The sequence below is a fragment of the Schistocerca nitens genome, chromosome 2 (genome assembly GCF_023898315.1).
Source record: "Schistocerca nitens isolate TAMUIC-IGC-003100 chromosome 2, iqSchNite1.1, whole genome shotgun sequence".
Taxonomy (NCBI): domain Eukaryota; kingdom Metazoa; phylum Arthropoda; class Insecta; order Orthoptera; family Acrididae; genus Schistocerca; species Schistocerca nitens.
Window position 1 is genome coordinate 147,807,859 of NC_064615.1, and position 17,986 is coordinate 147,825,844.

Sequence of the window (17,986 nt, forward strand, 5' to 3'; positions counted from 1 at the left end):
AGTTTCAATTCGACTCATGAGCCCATCTTTTATTTCCATCGTTGCTTCTTCGGTGTACAGATTGAAGAACAGGGGCGAAAGACTTCATACCCTACTTACACCCTTTTCAATCCGACGACTTCTTTCTTATTCTTTATTATTCCGTCTTGGGTCTTGTACATGTTGTATACTACCCTTCTCTCTCCCTGTAGCTTACCTCTATTTTTCTCCGAATTCGGACATCTTGCACCATTTTACAGCGTCAAACGCTTTTTTCAGGTGGACAAATCCTATGATTGTGCCTCACTTTTCTTTAGTCTTGCTTCCATTAACAATCGCTGCTTCAGAATTCCCTCTCTGGTGCTTTTACCTTTCCTAAAATCAAACTGGTCGTCATATAACACATCCTCAATTTTCTTTTACATTCTTGTGTAGATCAATCTTGTAAGGAACTTTGACGCATGAGCTGTTAAGCAGATTGTCCGATAATTCTCTCTCTTGTCAGCAGTTGCAGTCTTCGGAACTGTGTGGCTGGTATTTTTCCGGAAGTCAGTTGGTATGCAGCCAGACTCTTACATTTTACATGACAAAGTGAGTAGTCGTTTTGCTGCCACTTCCGCCAATCAGTTTACAAATTCTGATCGAATATTATCTATCCCTTTGAATTTATTTTATCTTAAGTCTTCCAAAGCTATCTTAATTTCCGATTATAATACTGGGTTCCCTATCTCTGTTACCATATCAGACAAAACTTCCCCCTCGTAGAGGGGGATCTACCGATCCGCTCTCTCCTCTGCATTTAACATCGGAATTCCCTTTGCACTCTTAGTGTAAATACCATTTCCTTTAATTACACGGAATGTTGTGTTGACTTTCTTATATTGTGAGTCAGTTCTTACGACAATCATTTCTTTTTCGATTTCTTCACATTCTTCATGCAGTCATTTCGTCTTAGCTTACCTGCATTTCCTGTTTATTCCATTCCTCATTGAGTTGCATTTCTGTATTCCTAAATTTCTCTGAACATTTTTGTACTTCCTTCTTTTATCTATCAACTGAGGTATTTCTTCTGTTACTCATGGTTTCTTCGCATTTACCTTCTTTGTACCTTTATTCACTTCTGTGATTGCTCTTTTTAGAGACGTCCATTCCTTTTAACTGTATTGTATACTGAGCTATTATTTATTGCTGTATCTATAGTCTAAGAGAACTTCAAGCGTATTTTGCCATTCCTTAGTACTTCCGAATCCCACTTCTTTGCGTATTGATTCTTCCAGACTAATGTCTTAAGCTTCATCCTACTCTTCCTCACTACTACATTGTGATCTGAGTCTGTGTATGCTCCTGGGTAAGCCTTACAATGTAATATCTGATTTCGGAATCTCTGTCTGACCACAACGAAATCTAACTAAAATCTTCTCGTATCACGAGGCCTCTTCCTATTCTAATTCATCCACAAAGTATTCGCTGTTACTAGCTGAAACTTGTTACAGAACTCAATTAGTCTTTCTCAGCTACCACCGCTTGTCCCAAGCCCATATTCTCCTGTAACCTTTTCTTCTACTCCTTTCCCTACAACTGCACTCCAGTCCCCCATGAAATTAGATTCTCATCTCCCTTTACGCACTGTATTACCCTTTCAGTATCTTCATATACTATATCTCTTCGTCTCCGGCTTGCGACGTCGGCATGTATATCTGCACTGTGGTATTCATGTTGGGTTGCTGCCGCTTCCGATAAGAGCAACCCTGTCACTGAACTGTTCACAGTCGCACACTTTCTGCCCTACCCTCTGTTCATAACGAATCATACTCCCTTTCTACCATTTTAAGCTGCTGTCCCCATCTGACCTGCAATCCTTGTCATCTTCTAATTTCACTTCACTGACCCCTGCTGTACGTAAATTTAACGCTTGTATTTCCCTTTTTACATGCTCTAGCTCCCTACTACGTTCGAGATTCTGAAACTCTACGCCCTAGTCCGTAGAATGTTATCTTTTTGTTGGTTATTCTTTTTTTTCTTACAGTCACCTCCACCTTGGCACCCCCCTGCTTGGAGATCTGAATTTGGGACTATATCGGAATCTTTTTTTCAATGGAGAGATCATCACGACAGTTTTTCAATTACAGATCACATGTCGTGTAGTTACACGATGTGTCTTCAATGCAGTGGTTTCTACTGCCTTCTGCATCCTCATGCCGTTGACCACTGCTGATTCTTCCGCCTTTAGGGGCATTTTCCCACGTCAAGGACAACAGAGTGCCCTGAACCTCTGCCCGCTGCCCCGCCCTCTTTGGCAAGGTCGTTGGCAGAATGAGGCTGACTTCTTATACAGGAAGTCTTCGGCCGTCAATGTTGATTATTAATCAAATTTCAAACGGTGGCGTGTTTCGAACCCAGGACCGAGGACGTTTGGATTTCTACAAAGATGCTACTCCTAGATGACTGGTGTGAGGTTATTTCGCTTATGATAATGTATTTCCCATTTGGGGACGTATCGTCCCTGGAATCAGACCCTGATCTCCTCTCTGTTACACAGTATATTTTCCTTGAGACACGTGTCCGCAGCACCACCAGGGAGCATTCAAGCTCCCGTGGGCCCTGGTCATTTTGTTATGGCTGATCAGTGTTTTAGTAGCAGACGCAGAATCTTTAGTCTACATCTACATCTACATCTACATCCATACTCCGCAAGCCACCTGACGGTGTGTGGCGGAGGGTACCCTAAGTACCTCTATCGGTTCTCCCTTCCATTCCAGTCTCGTATTGTTCGTGGAAAGAAGGATTGTCTGTATGCTTCTGTGTGGGCTCTAATCTCTCTACGCGAGATATACGTAGGAGGGAGCAATATACTGCTCGACTCTTCGGTGAAGGTATGTTCTCTAAACTTTAACAAAAGCCCGTACCGAGCTACTGAGCTGTTAAGCTGATTGAGGGATAATTCTCGCACTTGTCAGCTGTTGCAGTCTTTAGAATTGTGTGGATGATATTTTTCCGAAAGTCAGAAAATATGACGCCAGACTCAAACATTTTACAGATAACGTGAATAGTCGTTTTGTTGCCACTACCCCAATGATTTTAGAAATTCTGATGGAATGTTATCTATCCCTACTGCCTTATTTGATCTTAAGTCTTCCAAAGCTCTTTTAAATTCTAATAATGGGCCCCCATCTCTTCTAAACCTACTGTTTCCTCTTCTATCACATCATACATATCTTCCCCCTCATAGCGGCTTTCAACGTATTCTTTCCACCTATCCGCTCTCTCGTCTGTATTTAGCAGTGGAATTCCCGTTGCGCTTTCAATGTTACCATACGTGCTTTTAATGTCACAGAATGTTGTTTTGACTTTCCTGTATGCTGAGTCTGTCTTTCCGACAATCATTTCTTTTCCGATTCCTTCACATTTTTCATGCAACCATTTCATCTTAGCTTCACTGCATTTCCTATTTACTTCATTCTTCAGTGACTTGTATTTCTGTATTCCTCATTTTTGTACTTCCTCCTTTCATCGATCAAATGAAGCATTTCTTATATTATCCATGGTTGCTTCGCAGCTACCTTCTTTGTACATACGTTTTTGCTTCCAACTTCTGTGAGACGTCCATTCCTCTTCAGCTACATTACTGTCTAATAAATGTCAATGGTGTTTTCTTGGTGCACTCGTCTTCACCACCGCATTCCGCCCGATTCTCCTGGCGACTATAGGTTTGGCACTGGACTCAATAACTAAATATATTTGTTTTGATGCTCTCCACCTCCTGTGTTAATTTGAACGATAGTTTCGGAATACCATGTATAAATGGAATGCTTTAGCGCCCACGCCAGTGGTTTCTACACCTGGTGGCAAATAGGGAGTGTTTTATTGAAATGAAGTGCTTGTAAACCAAGAAGACTTTATTGGACCATAATCTTATTTTAAAGCTTTCTTTCGTTAAGAGGGTGCTGGAAGTACAATTAATATATCCGCCGTCCGCGGATAGGAAAATCTCAGAGGGTGAGTTATACCGTTTTTATTTAAACTAAAGTCTTTCTTCAAAATTTACAAAACAATATTCGTGAGGTAGGACTGATCCTCCAAGCCTACAATAACTGAATTACAGATTCTTCCAGACATTAACTGTCTGTAGTAACCATACAAGATCACCATACCAAGCCCCGGGCGCCTCGTGAAGAGCGGCGCGGAGTCCACGTTGCCGTCACCTGAGTCCGAGGACGAGTAGAGACCCTGCCAGGATGGCCCAGTAAGCTGGAGGCGGTGGACGATGACGCGGCGGCTACAATGACACCAGTCGGCTCACTCGGCGGGAACTGCCTCTCCAGGTTTTTTTTTTTCCTTTATTGATTTTCAATTCCCCTCGAAGGGGGCGGGCTGGCAGCAGCTTAGTACGCTGCTCTACAGCCTACAGACTTTTTTTAAAAACGGAAGAAGAAAAGAAACAAGAAAAACAAGCGATAAAACGGTGAGTTAAAGTGTAAAATGGCGGAAGCTCTCCAGGCTCCTGCGCCAGCCTAAATACTGCTTGGCGCATGGATATGGCTGGCTCTATTTGCAGTCACGTGTCGAGCGGAAGGAAAGAGGTCCGCGGCTGTAGCGACCTCCTGCGGTGCCGTGGACGCCTCGTGGTGGTCTCTGGGAAGCGTCTGTCTTTCCGGGACGACCGGCCAGGCTGACCCCTACACTGTCCGGGGCGCGCTGTACCGGTCTGCTTCGCGGGAAGCGAGAGTTGCAGGCGCTTAGTCTGTACACAGTCACAATCCCAAGCTCTGGTGCGAGAAAAGAAATTGCCTTAGACTTTAACTATATGGTTTTCATTTAGTTACGCCATGATCTATTTCGAAGCTTCTACCTTCATCATCAGACGCACTTACGAACAGTTTATGGGTTCTAGCGAGATATTTTTGGAAGATGGGGCTGTGGCGAATACAGTAGTATCATTATTTAGGCATTTTCTTTTCTCTTAAACATAAGGATAACTAAGCAATGCCGCGCTGTCTGGGGCGTCTTGTCACGGTCCGGGCGGCTCACTCCATCGGAGGTTCGAGTCTTCCATCGGCCATGGGTGTGTGTGTGTGTAAATTTAAGTTAGATTCGTTGTGCGTAAGGTTGGGGACCGATGACCTCAGCAGTTTGGTCCCATAAGCCCTTACCACTAATTTCCAAATTTTTCAAATTAAGGCCAGCCGGAGTGGCCGAGCGATTCTAGGCGCTGCAGTCTGGAACCGCGAGACAGCTACGTTCGCAGGTTCGAATCTTCGCAGGTTCGAATCCTGCCTCGGGCATGGATGTGTGTGTCGTCCTTAAGTTAGTTAGGTTTAAGTAGTTCTAAGTTCCAGGGGACTGATGACCTCAGATGTTAAGTCCCATAGTGCTCAGAGCCGTTTGTACCATTTGAACCAAATTACGTAAATTTATTTTTTCGCAGTATTGATGAAAATGTTATTACTACATCTCGAAAGCTAACGACATACCTGACGGAACGAATCGCGTCAGTGTTTGGAGGCTCACCTCGGCACTGTGGTTTTGCTGTCGACAGAGAGCTGCGGTAGCCAGCAGCGGTTCCTGGGCGGCAGCACGGGCGTGCTCGGAGCCGGCGGCGGCGGCGGCGTAGCTGTGTACGACGACGAGGACTCGTGGTTCGGAGGGGTCGCGGCGTGCGAGCGAGACGCGTGCGGCGGCAGCCACCACCACCTGGCCCAGCAGCAGCAGCAGCAGCAGCAGCAGCTGGCGCGGCGCAGCAGCTCGGGCCAGGCGTGCGGGTCAGCGGGCGTGCCGCCCCGGCAGCACTACTACCCCGAGGGCGGCTGGGGCTGGATCGTGTGCGCCGCCGGCTTCCTGGCGCACCTGCTCTCCTGCGGCCTGCAGCTCGCCTTCGGCCTGCTGCTGCTCTACACCGTGAGGCACCTCGGAGACAACGCCGTCATCGACTCTGGTGAGTCGCGCCGCCGCTACCTGTCGTCGTCTCTTCAGCCTGCGTCCTTACTTTTCGTGGGTGTATCGTAGCATACTCTCACACATACTCTCTTACAAATTCTAAAGTTGGCAGGGGTAAAATACAGGGAGTACAGAAACCAGATGGCAGTTATAAGAGTCGAGGAGCACGAAAGGGAAGCAGTGGTTGGGAAGGGAGTGAGACTGGGTTGTAGCCTCTCTCCGATGTTATTCAGTCTGTATATTGAGCAAGCAATAAAGGAAACAAAATAAAAGTTCGGGGTAGGTACTAAAATCCATTGAGAAGAAATAAAAACTTTGAGGTTTGCCAATGACATTGTAATTCTGTCAAAGACAGCAAAGGACCTGGAAGAGCAGCTGAACTGAATGGGCAGTGCCTTGAAAGGAGGATATAAGATGAACATCAACAAAAGGAAAACGAGGATAATTGAATGTAGTCGAGTTAACTCGGGTGATGCTGAGGGAATTAGATTAGGAAATGAGACACTTAAAGTAGTAAAGGAATTTTGCTATTTGGGGAGCAAAATAACTGATGATGTTCGAAGTAGGGAGGATATAAAATGTAGACTGGCAATGGCAAGGAAACCGTTTCTGAAGAAGAGAAATTTGTTAAATCGAGGATAGATTTAAGCGTCAGAATGTCGTTTCTGAAAGTATTTGTATAGAGTGTAGCCATGTATGGAAGTGAAACATGGACGATAAATAGTTTGGACAAGAAGAGACTAGAAGCTTTCGAAATGTGGTGCTACAGAAGAATGCTGAAGATTAGATGGGTACATCAGATAACTAATGAGGAGGTATTGAATTGAATTGGGGAGGAGTTTGTGGCACAACTTGACAAGAAGAAGGGATCGGTTGGTAGGACATGTTCTGAGGCATCAAGGGATCACTAATTTAGTATTGGAGGGCAGCGTGGAGGGTAAAAATCGTAGAGGGAGACCAAGAGATGAATACACTAAGCAGATTCAGACGGATGTAGGTTGCAGTAAGTACTGGAAGATGAAGAAGCTTGCACAGGATAGAGTATCATAGAGAGCTGCATCAAACTAGTCTCAGGACTGAAGACCACAACAAGAACAAGCATACAGTCAGGAACCGCGCGACTGCTACGGTCGCAGGTTCGAATCCTGCCTCGGGCGTGGATGTGTGTGATGTCCTTAGGTTAGTTAGGTTTAAGTAGTTCTACGTTCTAGGGGACTTATGACCACAGATGTTGAGTCCCATAGTGCTCAGAGCCATTTGAATCAACAACAAGCATAGCATTAACAGGTGTAAACGATACGAGTTGAATCATACACTGACGTTACAAAAGTCGTCAGACAGCGATAAACACATGCTGATGGCAGCATTATCGCTTACCCAAGGTATGAAGTGGCATCAAATTGACGGAGCTGTCATGTACACTCAGGTGAATCTCCTGAAAAGGTTTCCAACGAGATTACGGCCGCACGACGAGAATTATCAGACCTTTAACGCGGAGTGGTAGTTGGAGCTCGAACCAAGTGACATTAAATTTCGGAAATCGTTGAGAATCCATATTCCGAGATCCATAGTGTCAAGAGTGCGTGTGTCGGGAACACCAAATTCTAGGCATTACCGCTCTCCACGGACAAGACTTTCACTTAATGACTGAGAGCAGCGGCGTTTCCGTAGAGTTGTCAGTGCTAACAGACGAGTGAAGTAACCGCAGAAATCTATGTGGGACGCACCACGAACGTATCCATTATGAGAGTGCGGCGAAATTTGGCGTTAATGAGCTATGGCAGCACACAACCAACATTATATTACCTGTAGCCATATCGGTTGGACCATAATGACTAGAAAACTATGGCCTGGTCACGTGAGTCCCAGTTTCTATTGATAAGAGGTAGTGGTAGAGTTAGTCTGACACGACCCCACGAAGCTATGAACCCAAGTTGTCAAGAAGGCATCGTGGAAGCTAGTGGTGACTCCGTAATGGTGTGGACTGTGTTTCCATGGGTTCTTTCGTCCAACTGAAGCGACCGTTGAATAGAAATAGTTCTGTTCGGCTACTTACAGACCAGAATGAGATTTTCACTCTGCAGCGGAGTGTGCGCTGATATGAAACTTCCTGACAGATTAGGACTGTGTGCCGGGCCGAGACTCGCACTCTAAACCTTTGCCTTTCGCGAGAAAGCGCTCTACTATCTGAGCTACCGAAGCAAGACGCATGACCCGTCTTCACTTCTGTGAAGTTTGGAAAGTAGGAGACGAGGTACTGGCAGAACTGAAGCTGTGAACGAAGAACTTCTGTGAAGTTTGGAAGGTAGGAGACGAGGTACTGACAGAATTGAAGCTGTGAAGACGGGTCGTGAGTCTTGCTTGGGTAGCACAGATGGTAGAGCACTTGCCCGCGAAAGGCAAAGGTCCCGAGTTCGAGTATCGGTCCGGCACACAGTTTTAATCTGTCAGGAAGTTTCATAATTACATACCATTTGCAGCCATTCATGGTCTTCATGTTCCCAAACAACGATGGAATTTTCAGGCATGATAATGCGCCATGTCACCGGCTTATCTACTAGTTTCAAGAACATTCTGGGCAATTCGAGCGAATGATTTGGCCACACAAATCGGCATGAATCCCACAGAACATTCACGGGGCAGTTTATGTACAAAATCCTGCACTGTCAACACTTTCGAAATTAGGAACGGCTATGGAGACAGCATGACTCAATGATTGCTGCAGAGGACTTCCAACAACTTACTGAGTCCATGCCATGTCGAGATGCTGCACCATGCCGGGCAAAAGAAGCTCTGACACATTTATTCCACGAGTTTTGTTTCCTCATCCTAGATACTAACAAGAGGATTAAACAATTCAGTAAAGCAACTGTCAACATCTGTTAAGAGCGAGGAAATTTTTTTTCCAACGTCTGTTCGTCGTGAAATGTATACCAGAATGAAAATAGAAACCAGAGTGAAAATAAAATATGTTTTCCTTCTAACATATAGCCACACTTTTCAGTTACTTGCCTACATAGTGGCTGCTCCAACTTAGACGTCATCGTGTTTTACCAACTTATATATATTCCTCATAGAAGGCAGCCGCCTATGATTTCCTCCAATTCTGTACGCTGGTCTGCAATTCGTTGTCTGTGACAAAACTAGTCAGCGGCTCAGTTGAGCGAAGAGGTGAAAATCAGAGGGAGGCAAGTACAGCCTGTAAGCGTGGGTGATCAAACACTTCCCATTCAAAACGCTGCAGGAGTGCCTTGGTTCCAGCTGCAGTGCGCGGCCGAGCATTGTCATGAAGAAGGAAATACAAGGGCCATTTGCAAAGTAATGTCCGATATGGTGCTAAATGGAAACCACACAGAAATACGAGGAAGCTTTGCACAGTCGTCTTGGGCAGTGTCTCTAGTATGCCCATCGATCGTGTCACGTCGCTCTTTTCAGTTCTGAGCACGTAAAGATGCTTGAAACAATAGTGCCTCCCGCCAAGTATGAGGGCCTGGACTGAGATTTCGGCTGACGTCATACGTTCCTTCTGCACGACAATTCTCGGCCGCACTCTGAAGGGGCAATGAAGCCCCTGCAGCGTTTTCGATGGGAAGTGTTTGATCACCCACAATAGAGCCCGTAATTGAGTCTCCCTGAGTTTTATCTCTGCTCACATGAGCCGCTAGCAGTGAAGACAACGTTCTGGCACAGAAAACGAGATGTAGACCAGCGCAGAGAATAGGCAGAAAGAACAGGCGGCGTCCTCCTATGACGAGGGTACTGAAAAATTGATGCATCGCTACGACAGATGCCTAAATCGGAGCGGCGAAAGTGGTCGTATTTAGAGTTACTGTTACACTCGAGCGCATTTCCATTTGACACAGTTCTCACAATCTCATCGCGAAATACAAGTCAAATAATCCACCTCGTTATCTACACAAAAAGTTAGAGTTGACACAAGGCGCGCGGTTGCTCACCGCTAAGTGACTAAGTCCCGCCGTACCACACAACACGAGATTTTCTAAGTTGTTTCGCTCCGTAGCTACTTAAAGACTGACTGTCCGATTTCGCGTCTCAATCCGAACTGTACCCTTTTTTGTCTAGACCAGAACTGTCCGTTTTTGCGTCTCCACCAGCACTGTACTGTCCTCTTTGGTGTCCAGACTCTCTCTGCCCGTCTCCAGCCGCGTCCTACGCGCGCCGAGCATCGTCGCTCAACTGACTAGTGCAGTTCCCTTTCCTGAAGCCGTCGATCTGATTGGCTACAGCTTATTTTACATTATTTTACATTTTAACATATTTAAATAATCAAAGCTTGACCACTTTCACGTTCTAAATAAAGTAACAATAATATCCATTACATAATAAACGTTAAATTCTTTTACATAAAACCAATACAATTTCCTTCTGCGCTCTTTTTGTCACATGGTCCTGGACGACAGGGTTCCTTTCACAATTCCTCGAGGGTGACTCTTTCAGTCATATACTTAAATGAGAGCGAAATTCTCTCTAACCCACATGTGCCTATGCAAAACAAATTATTAATCGAGCATTTTATTTAAAAACTATTGCATATGTTCCTCCGTTGATTACATATAGTAGCTAATGTTCCATTGCAATGAAATAAGTGACGAAAAGTTGAAAACGTGAAGTTGACAAATGTTGAGCACTCTCTGAATTCCTCAATCGTAGCTGTGCGAGGAATGTAAATTAGTGCTGAAAACAAACAACTGCATTTTAATGGTTTTTTCATGTACTAAATGAATTACAAAATGTCTCAAACAGAGATAATCAGTCCTAAACCTACTCATAACAAAAAATCTATTTATCGTCTGCCTCGTTCAGAAATGGCTGAAAATTAAGTAATTATGAATGCATTATAAAAGAGAAATTAGCTCACGCAGAGTTTAAAGCCTATTGCCTTTTTTGTACTGAACAATGCTTGAATCAATACTAATTAGTCTACTAACAGCATTATATGATTATCAAAACTGAAACACCCTTCTACCGCTCATCAGCCTGGTGGTTTGAAATCGTATACTCGCTGCATTATCGCGTTTACCCACTAACACTGTACGTCACGTCGTGACTATTGCAAGGAATGTCGCTATCTGACGGAACAGCGGCACGTTACATGATCGAATTGTCACGTTTCCACCAACGGTAGTAAGATCCAGGTAAATACCAACTCCCTGGCACGATTACCCTTCGATGATCCTTTTAAGCATACTGAAGTTAGAAACACATACTTACCTGATGTGCGTAGGTATATCTCTGTTTTTAACCCTTGAATCCATTGTTTCAATATTCCAGGACTCTATTGTACCAAATAAATATTGAAAAGCGGGTATAGAATGTATAAACTGCAATCAAAAAAGTGAAGAAAAAGAAAATCAGAGTGGAATCTACAGACACAAGAACTCGTTTTAAGCGTCGACACTTTGTTTATATCATCGTGTGCAGATGATTTTCAAAATACTTGGTGACGTTTAAAGTTTTAAAATAAACTGTTCCTCAGTCCAAAGCATTATTGACTTCGCAGAATTTTACTACCTCTGCATTTACATCTCTGGCCAAACCGATAAAACGAATATATAAATCGTTCGTGACACACTATTTCCTTTCGGAACACTCCGTGAATACGCCACATATATTCTCACCTCTGGAAGTTTCACACAATCACAGGTTCCAATCAAAATGAGTATGAAATGTCTCTTTAGTAGTTTCAGCTAAATAACGGACCAGAGTCTCATCCACAGCTGATACATATATATTACAGTCATATTAAACTTGCTTTAGAGGGAGAAAGTACATTAGTTTCTTGAGATAGAATTTCAGTTCATGACGTAATGACAGATCTCCATACCAAAATGAAAGGTAGGTGTGCGTGTGCGTATGTATAAGTCCGAAGAATCACAGACTACTCTCATAGGTAGAGTGAAATGAGCAGTGATAGTTTGATGATATATAGAAGTCATATTTCTAATGCCCGAGAAAGCAACTTAGCAATACGAACTAACCGGTGAATAAAATGAAAAATATTCACATAGCATACATTTTCATAAATTCCGTCCAACGGAACGATATCGGAGCCTGCATAATTAATATTTGTAGGCCGAAAATAAGGGTACTGGTTCGTGAATGCAACAGGTCACTTTAAACCTGTGTTAGCCTTCCGCTTCTAGCGTTCATCTTTGCAATAAGGCAGTCGCCTCGCTTTCCAACTCGTAAATTCAGAATGTAGAACACAATTAGTTAGTAGATAGATCATTCCCTTCGTATGTAACATGCCACTGAATAAGTGACGCGACGCACCACAGCTTCTCCTACAATTAGTAGCAGTCAGCAATCAAGCACCCGACGACTTACCTTTTAACAGCACTAGAAACCTAATTAACATACAGAGAATTTATATTCACCACTATTATTTCTCAGTTGCTTTTCAGTTGCCGAATGTTTATTTGTCAAAAAGTCTTTGACTCGGATCAGTGTACGTAAGACAACAAGATGGCGACCAGCGAACGTGGAACTTTCAGGTATATTAAAGGCATGGAGTAAACTGGCTCTCTACTGAAAGAAGTCGTCAGAAGTGAGGTTAACGAGAAATAATTTATCAATGAACTCAACGGAAAACTTTACTACGTCGTGGTAATACAAATAAACGTTACCAAGCTAACCTCTCCACGCAAAACTAACTTTCGTCACACTAAATAAATTGAACTGTTCTCAACCGATTCCATTTGCATCGTAATGCTTCCTACGTGGATTTCCACCATACCGAGACAGCTATGTTCAACATCGTAACACAGCACCAAGTGCCCCTTCGACATTCCCATAGCAAGTTGGGACAACGGACCGACAGTAGCTGCGAACTACTTTCAAACGAGGAGGACCACATGTCCTAACACCCGCAAACGAATACTACTGGTCGATAGCAAAGCGACTCACCGAAGTCGTATGTCTGGGACGGTGATGATTAAAAGACGTTGTTGAACAGCTTTTAAAGCTGTATTGAAACTGATTAGAGCAAGAGAAGAAATGCAGATGGTAAACAGGTATTCATTGGTCAAATATATTATACTAGAACTGACATTACATTTTCATGCAGTTTGTGTGCTTAGATCCTGAGGAATCACTAACCAGAACAAACACCTCAGTCCGTAATAACGGCCTTGATATGCCTGGGCATTGAGTCAGAGCTTGGATGGCGTGTACTGGTACCGCTGCCCATGCAGCTTCAACACGATACCACAGTTCATCAAGAGTAGTGACTGGCGTCCTGTGACGAGCCAGTTGCTCGGCCACCATTGACCAGACGTTTTCAATTGGTGAGAGATCTGGAGAATGTGCTGGCCAGGGCAGCCGTCGAACATTTTCTGTATCCAGAAAGGCCCGTACAGGACCTGCAACACGTGGAAGTGCAGTATCCTGCTGAAATGTAGGGTTTCGCAGGTATCGAATGAAGGGTAGTGCGACAGGTCGTAACACGTCTGACATGTAACGTCCACTGTTCAAAGTGCCGTCAATGCGAACAAGAGGTGACCGAGATGTGTAACACATGGCACCCCATACCATCACGCCGGGTATTACGCCAGTATGGCGATGACGAATACACGCTTCCAATGTGCGTTCACCGCGATGTCGCCAAACACGGATGCGACCATCATGATGCTGTAAACAGAACCTTGATTCATCCGAAAAAATGACGTTTTGCCATTCGTGCACCCAGGTTCGTCGTTGAGTACACCATCGCAGGCGCTCCTGTCTGTGATGCAGCGTCAAGGGTAACCGCAGCCATGGTCTCCGAGCTGATAGTCCATGCTGCTGCAAACGTCGTCGAACTGTTGGTGCAGATGGTTGTTGTCTTGCAAACGTCCCCATCTGTTGACTCAGGGATCGAGACGTGGCTGCACGATCCGTTACAGCCATGCGGGTAAGATGCCTGTCATATCGACTGCTAGTGATACGAGCTGGTTGGAAACGAGCACGGCGTTCCGTATTACCCTCCCGATCCCACCGATTCCATATTCTGCTAACAGTCATTGGATCTCGACCAACGCGAGCAGTATTGTCGCGATACGATAAACCGCAATCGCGATAGGCTACAATTCGACCTTGATCAAAGTCGGAAACGTGATGGTACGCATTTCTGCTCCTTACGCGATGCATCACAGCAACGTTTCACCATGCTACCTCGGTCAATTGCTGTTTGTGTATGAGAAATCGGTTGGAAACTTTTCTCATGTCAGCTCGTTGTAGGTGACGCCACCGGCGCCAACCTTGTTGAAAGCTCTCAAAAGCTAATCATTTCCATATCACAGCATCTTCTTCCTGTCGGTTAAATTTCGTATCTGTAGCACGTCATCTTCGTGGTGTAGCAATTTTAATGGCCAGTAGTGTATAAGTATCGCGATTCACAGAAAGGCAAAGTGCTGAGAAAACAGAAACCTTTCAACTACCTATTCTGTCTCTACTACTGTGAACACGTCGATTTTTGCGTTCGCCTCCATAGACTGCTCAAAGTGCCCTTCTATAACTCTAATACGGGGGTCTCAAAACAAAGGCCGGCGGGCCAACACCGGCCCGCAAACACCGTCAATGCAGCCTGCTGTGAAGTGTTAGACATGCATGGAATCCGGTCCTTAGTATTTTTTCATCTGTTATTACAGTCGAACATTGCTTATCAAGCTCCTCTCATAACGAGTGATTCGCACAAAGAGTAGAAGGAAATGTAAGAAACTGACTCTCCTAACGAACGATGTTTCTCTTAAAGAGTAGTACTGATCGCAATACGCCTCCCACCGATGATGCAAATTCTCTGCAATGATGTACCATGATCCTTTCTTCACCGACGCATGGTAACCCTTTCCCTTTCAGTATGTGTTTATGAATTCGAGCTCCGATTGGTCGTAGTTAACTAACATGAATTCATTGAAGATGCCCGTAATGCAGGAGTTACAAACACTACGACTTTAGTTGACGATAATTCAATGTATCTTTTTCGACAAGTTTTGAAGCATAAGCATAAACATATATTTAGATAACTTTATTCTGAAATATGATGTAATATACTGTAAATAAAAAATTACAAAACTATATTATAAATCTCTTTGAGTACCTATTCTTACGGAATGGAAAGTAATGACCTACTCTACAAGGACTCCTACGGAAAACAGTGTTTCACTTAACGAGTGTTAATTACGAATAATAGTCAGGAACGAATCATGCTCATTAAGAGAAGTAACAATGTACAGTGTAAAATTTACAACGCAAATAAATGATACAAAATACGTACAATAATCAGGTTTTGTTTTATGACCAAATAAGATACAGATTAATTGACATGCGTGTATAATGTAGTTGAACATTTTATCTTTCACTAATTATGTGAGATTTCCTAAAAATTTATCATACCTAAGTGACACACAAAGATAATTCACACATTGAAATTAATCATTGTAATTCTGATCGAGATTTATGTAGCTGTAACATCCTACTTACAACTGTTTGCAGTTATGGATCAAGCTTACTAGTGGAAATTATCACCAGCGATTTCAAATGCTCATCAGTTAGTTTAGATCTGCAAATATTTTTTTGTATATTACGTTTTGGAGACTTGTTTCCATAGCGATAAGTAGTGCCGAAAGCGGAAAAAAATTCACGAGCAAACTTTTGTAACTGATCAAACTGAATGAGTGCAAGTCTCTTACGAAATTTCAGCAATGATGAATTTAAATATTTATTTTTAATCTTTCATTCATCTTTACCTTTTAATGGCTAAATTTCAAATCAACCATTTTCGTGTGAATGGAGTCTCTGATTGCTAAATGAATGTGTGGCTGAATGAATGTGTGGCGTTTATTAAAATGCGTGAAACACTGTTTATTCAGTGGAGACTGAAACAAAACAATTTTTTTATTCGAAACAATTTAATATGAGAGTACAAATCAGGCAGCAGACGATTTTCTCCTTTCCAGATGTTGTTTGGAGCTCAAAAAAATCGCGTCAGAGCTTTTCATTTCTAAGCCACTGTACTGCAGTATAATGTGATAAGGCATTATCTTCAATCTATTTAATACACTCGGGAATTGAGATTATTGAGAGCATGAGGTAATATATAATTAAAAGCAGATATGACTGGGTTTGAAACTTCTGAAGTATCCGATCATTTACGGCACAAAGACTGTTGATGTGTGATGCAATGTACGATTAATTGAATTTCACCCACCCTTATCTTCTACCACCTATGATACGAAAGTAACGACGCGTTTTCCACACACTGTTGCTATCATCGATTGTGATGTACCTCATTTTTCCCACTGAACATTGTTTTCTGAACCGCATTTGCTACTTCTTTAAAAATTTCATCTCCCGTGGCTGTGCCGTGGATGCTGTTAACGTCAAGAAGCTCTTTCCACACCATAATTTTTGTTTATCGCTCGAATAAAAATTAACACCTTTGCAGTATCTGAAACACCTGTTGACTCATTGAGACCAATGGAGATCGGCATATATTGTTGGTAACATCATTTACTTTTTAAGCCACGGCCAATGCTGACGGACTGATGTTTTTTAATAGCTTTTCCCGTACACGTTTCTTTAACTGCTGCAATCGTGCAATACTTTATTAATTCGCCGTCAGTAAATGGTTTTCCATGTGTTCCTACTGAGCGAGCCGCGTGGAAACCAGGACGATTTGCTGCTTCTTGTTAAGTATTTACTATCTTAAAGAACATTTGCTGAGATTTCAAACCGCATTTCTAAGATATATACATTTCTACCCTTTGGCATCCAGTAAATACTGAAAATCTCTAAGAATGTTCGGCCTTATAATGACGTTTTATATCTTATTCTTTAAGAGTTAATAGTGTTTCATTGTTAATTATACCCATGACCGTAATACCTGAGTCAATCACTTTAAAATTTCTGCGCTCAATATCTATGGTTTCTTCTCCATATTTACACAATCCAACACACGATGTATGTAACTGAAAATCAAAGTGATGCCAGTTAATAGTATTAACCACAAGGGTTCTGAGTAAACAAATGCACTGGATTTATCTTTAAGACAATTTTAATCAAATTAAACACTCACTATTAAACACTGTGTATCTCCACTAAGTAATTGTAGTCTAAAACACACTAGACCCACACTACATTTAGCGTTTCAGTTTGTACATGTTTTCACTTCCCACAAGATGGTGCTGTACTATTGCAGTTAACTTCTTTACCCTCCGGAAGACGTCGCTGTCATATATTTAACATTGTCGAAGTAGTCGTAACAATATATAAAGCGCAGCACACGCATCGGCTATCACCGCGGCAATAAAATAACCTGGGGACTTGTGGGTAAGTGCCAACAGAAACTGCGGTGTGGAATCCATCCCTGCTCCCTATGTTACAAATATCTCAATCACCGTCTCCCTGTGAAACGAATATTTGCGTACAGTTTAACAGGACAGTATGTTGGTATGACGAACAGCAGTCTGTCCAACTTTTTTTGGGCCATGTCAGAGGTGACCACAGGGAACAAAGAGGTTACCGCAATTGGCACCGCGTAGGCGTTACAACAACCATCTCGAGTGATATATATTTGTAGCAATGTATATGAAATGAAATTAAGCTCACAGTTTAAGGTCAAAGAATAAACTGTTCACAGCGTAATGACTACTGTAGTGCCATTTAGTGCCAATTCGTAAACACTGGCAGCAGTGGTGTGTGTCAGGAAAACGTCTGAATTGTACCGAGGAGCTCCACGCACTATTAGACTATCAGACCTCAAGAAAACTAGTAAGACTGTATAGCTAGGTCTTGGCCTTGGAACCTAGTGGAGGTCTAGCCCTTAAGATAAAATACTTGGAGACCCCTGCTCTAATAGAATGATCATGTTTATGTTCAACGTGTTCTTCAGGAACTACTCCATATTACAGCAGACCACTTCTAACTTTTCGAGCTCACGGCACCTTCTTCTCTTCTTCATACCCCTAACAAATCAAGTTGTCGCAGTTTTCGTTTGGAACTCCCGCGTGTATATTCCTTCGCACTTAAAAGTATTAGTTGTGCTGTAGCTATATACCAACATCATGTATAGGCC

The 17,986-nt window shown here is 43.1% G+C and overlaps 1 protein-coding gene across 1 annotated transcript in view; it reads left to right on the top strand.

The window, feature by feature from the left end:
* Positions 1–17,986, top strand: part of LOC126234886 (monocarboxylate transporter 12-like) — a 166,947-nt gene that overhangs the window by 39,350 nt on the left and 109,611 nt on the right. Inside the window, exon 2 of the mRNA XM_049943625.1 lies at positions 5,516–5,911. Within this exon, the coding sequence (XP_049799582.1) occupies positions 5,516–5,911 (396 nt within the window). The remainder of the gene's footprint in view (positions 1–5,515; positions 5,912–17,986) is intronic.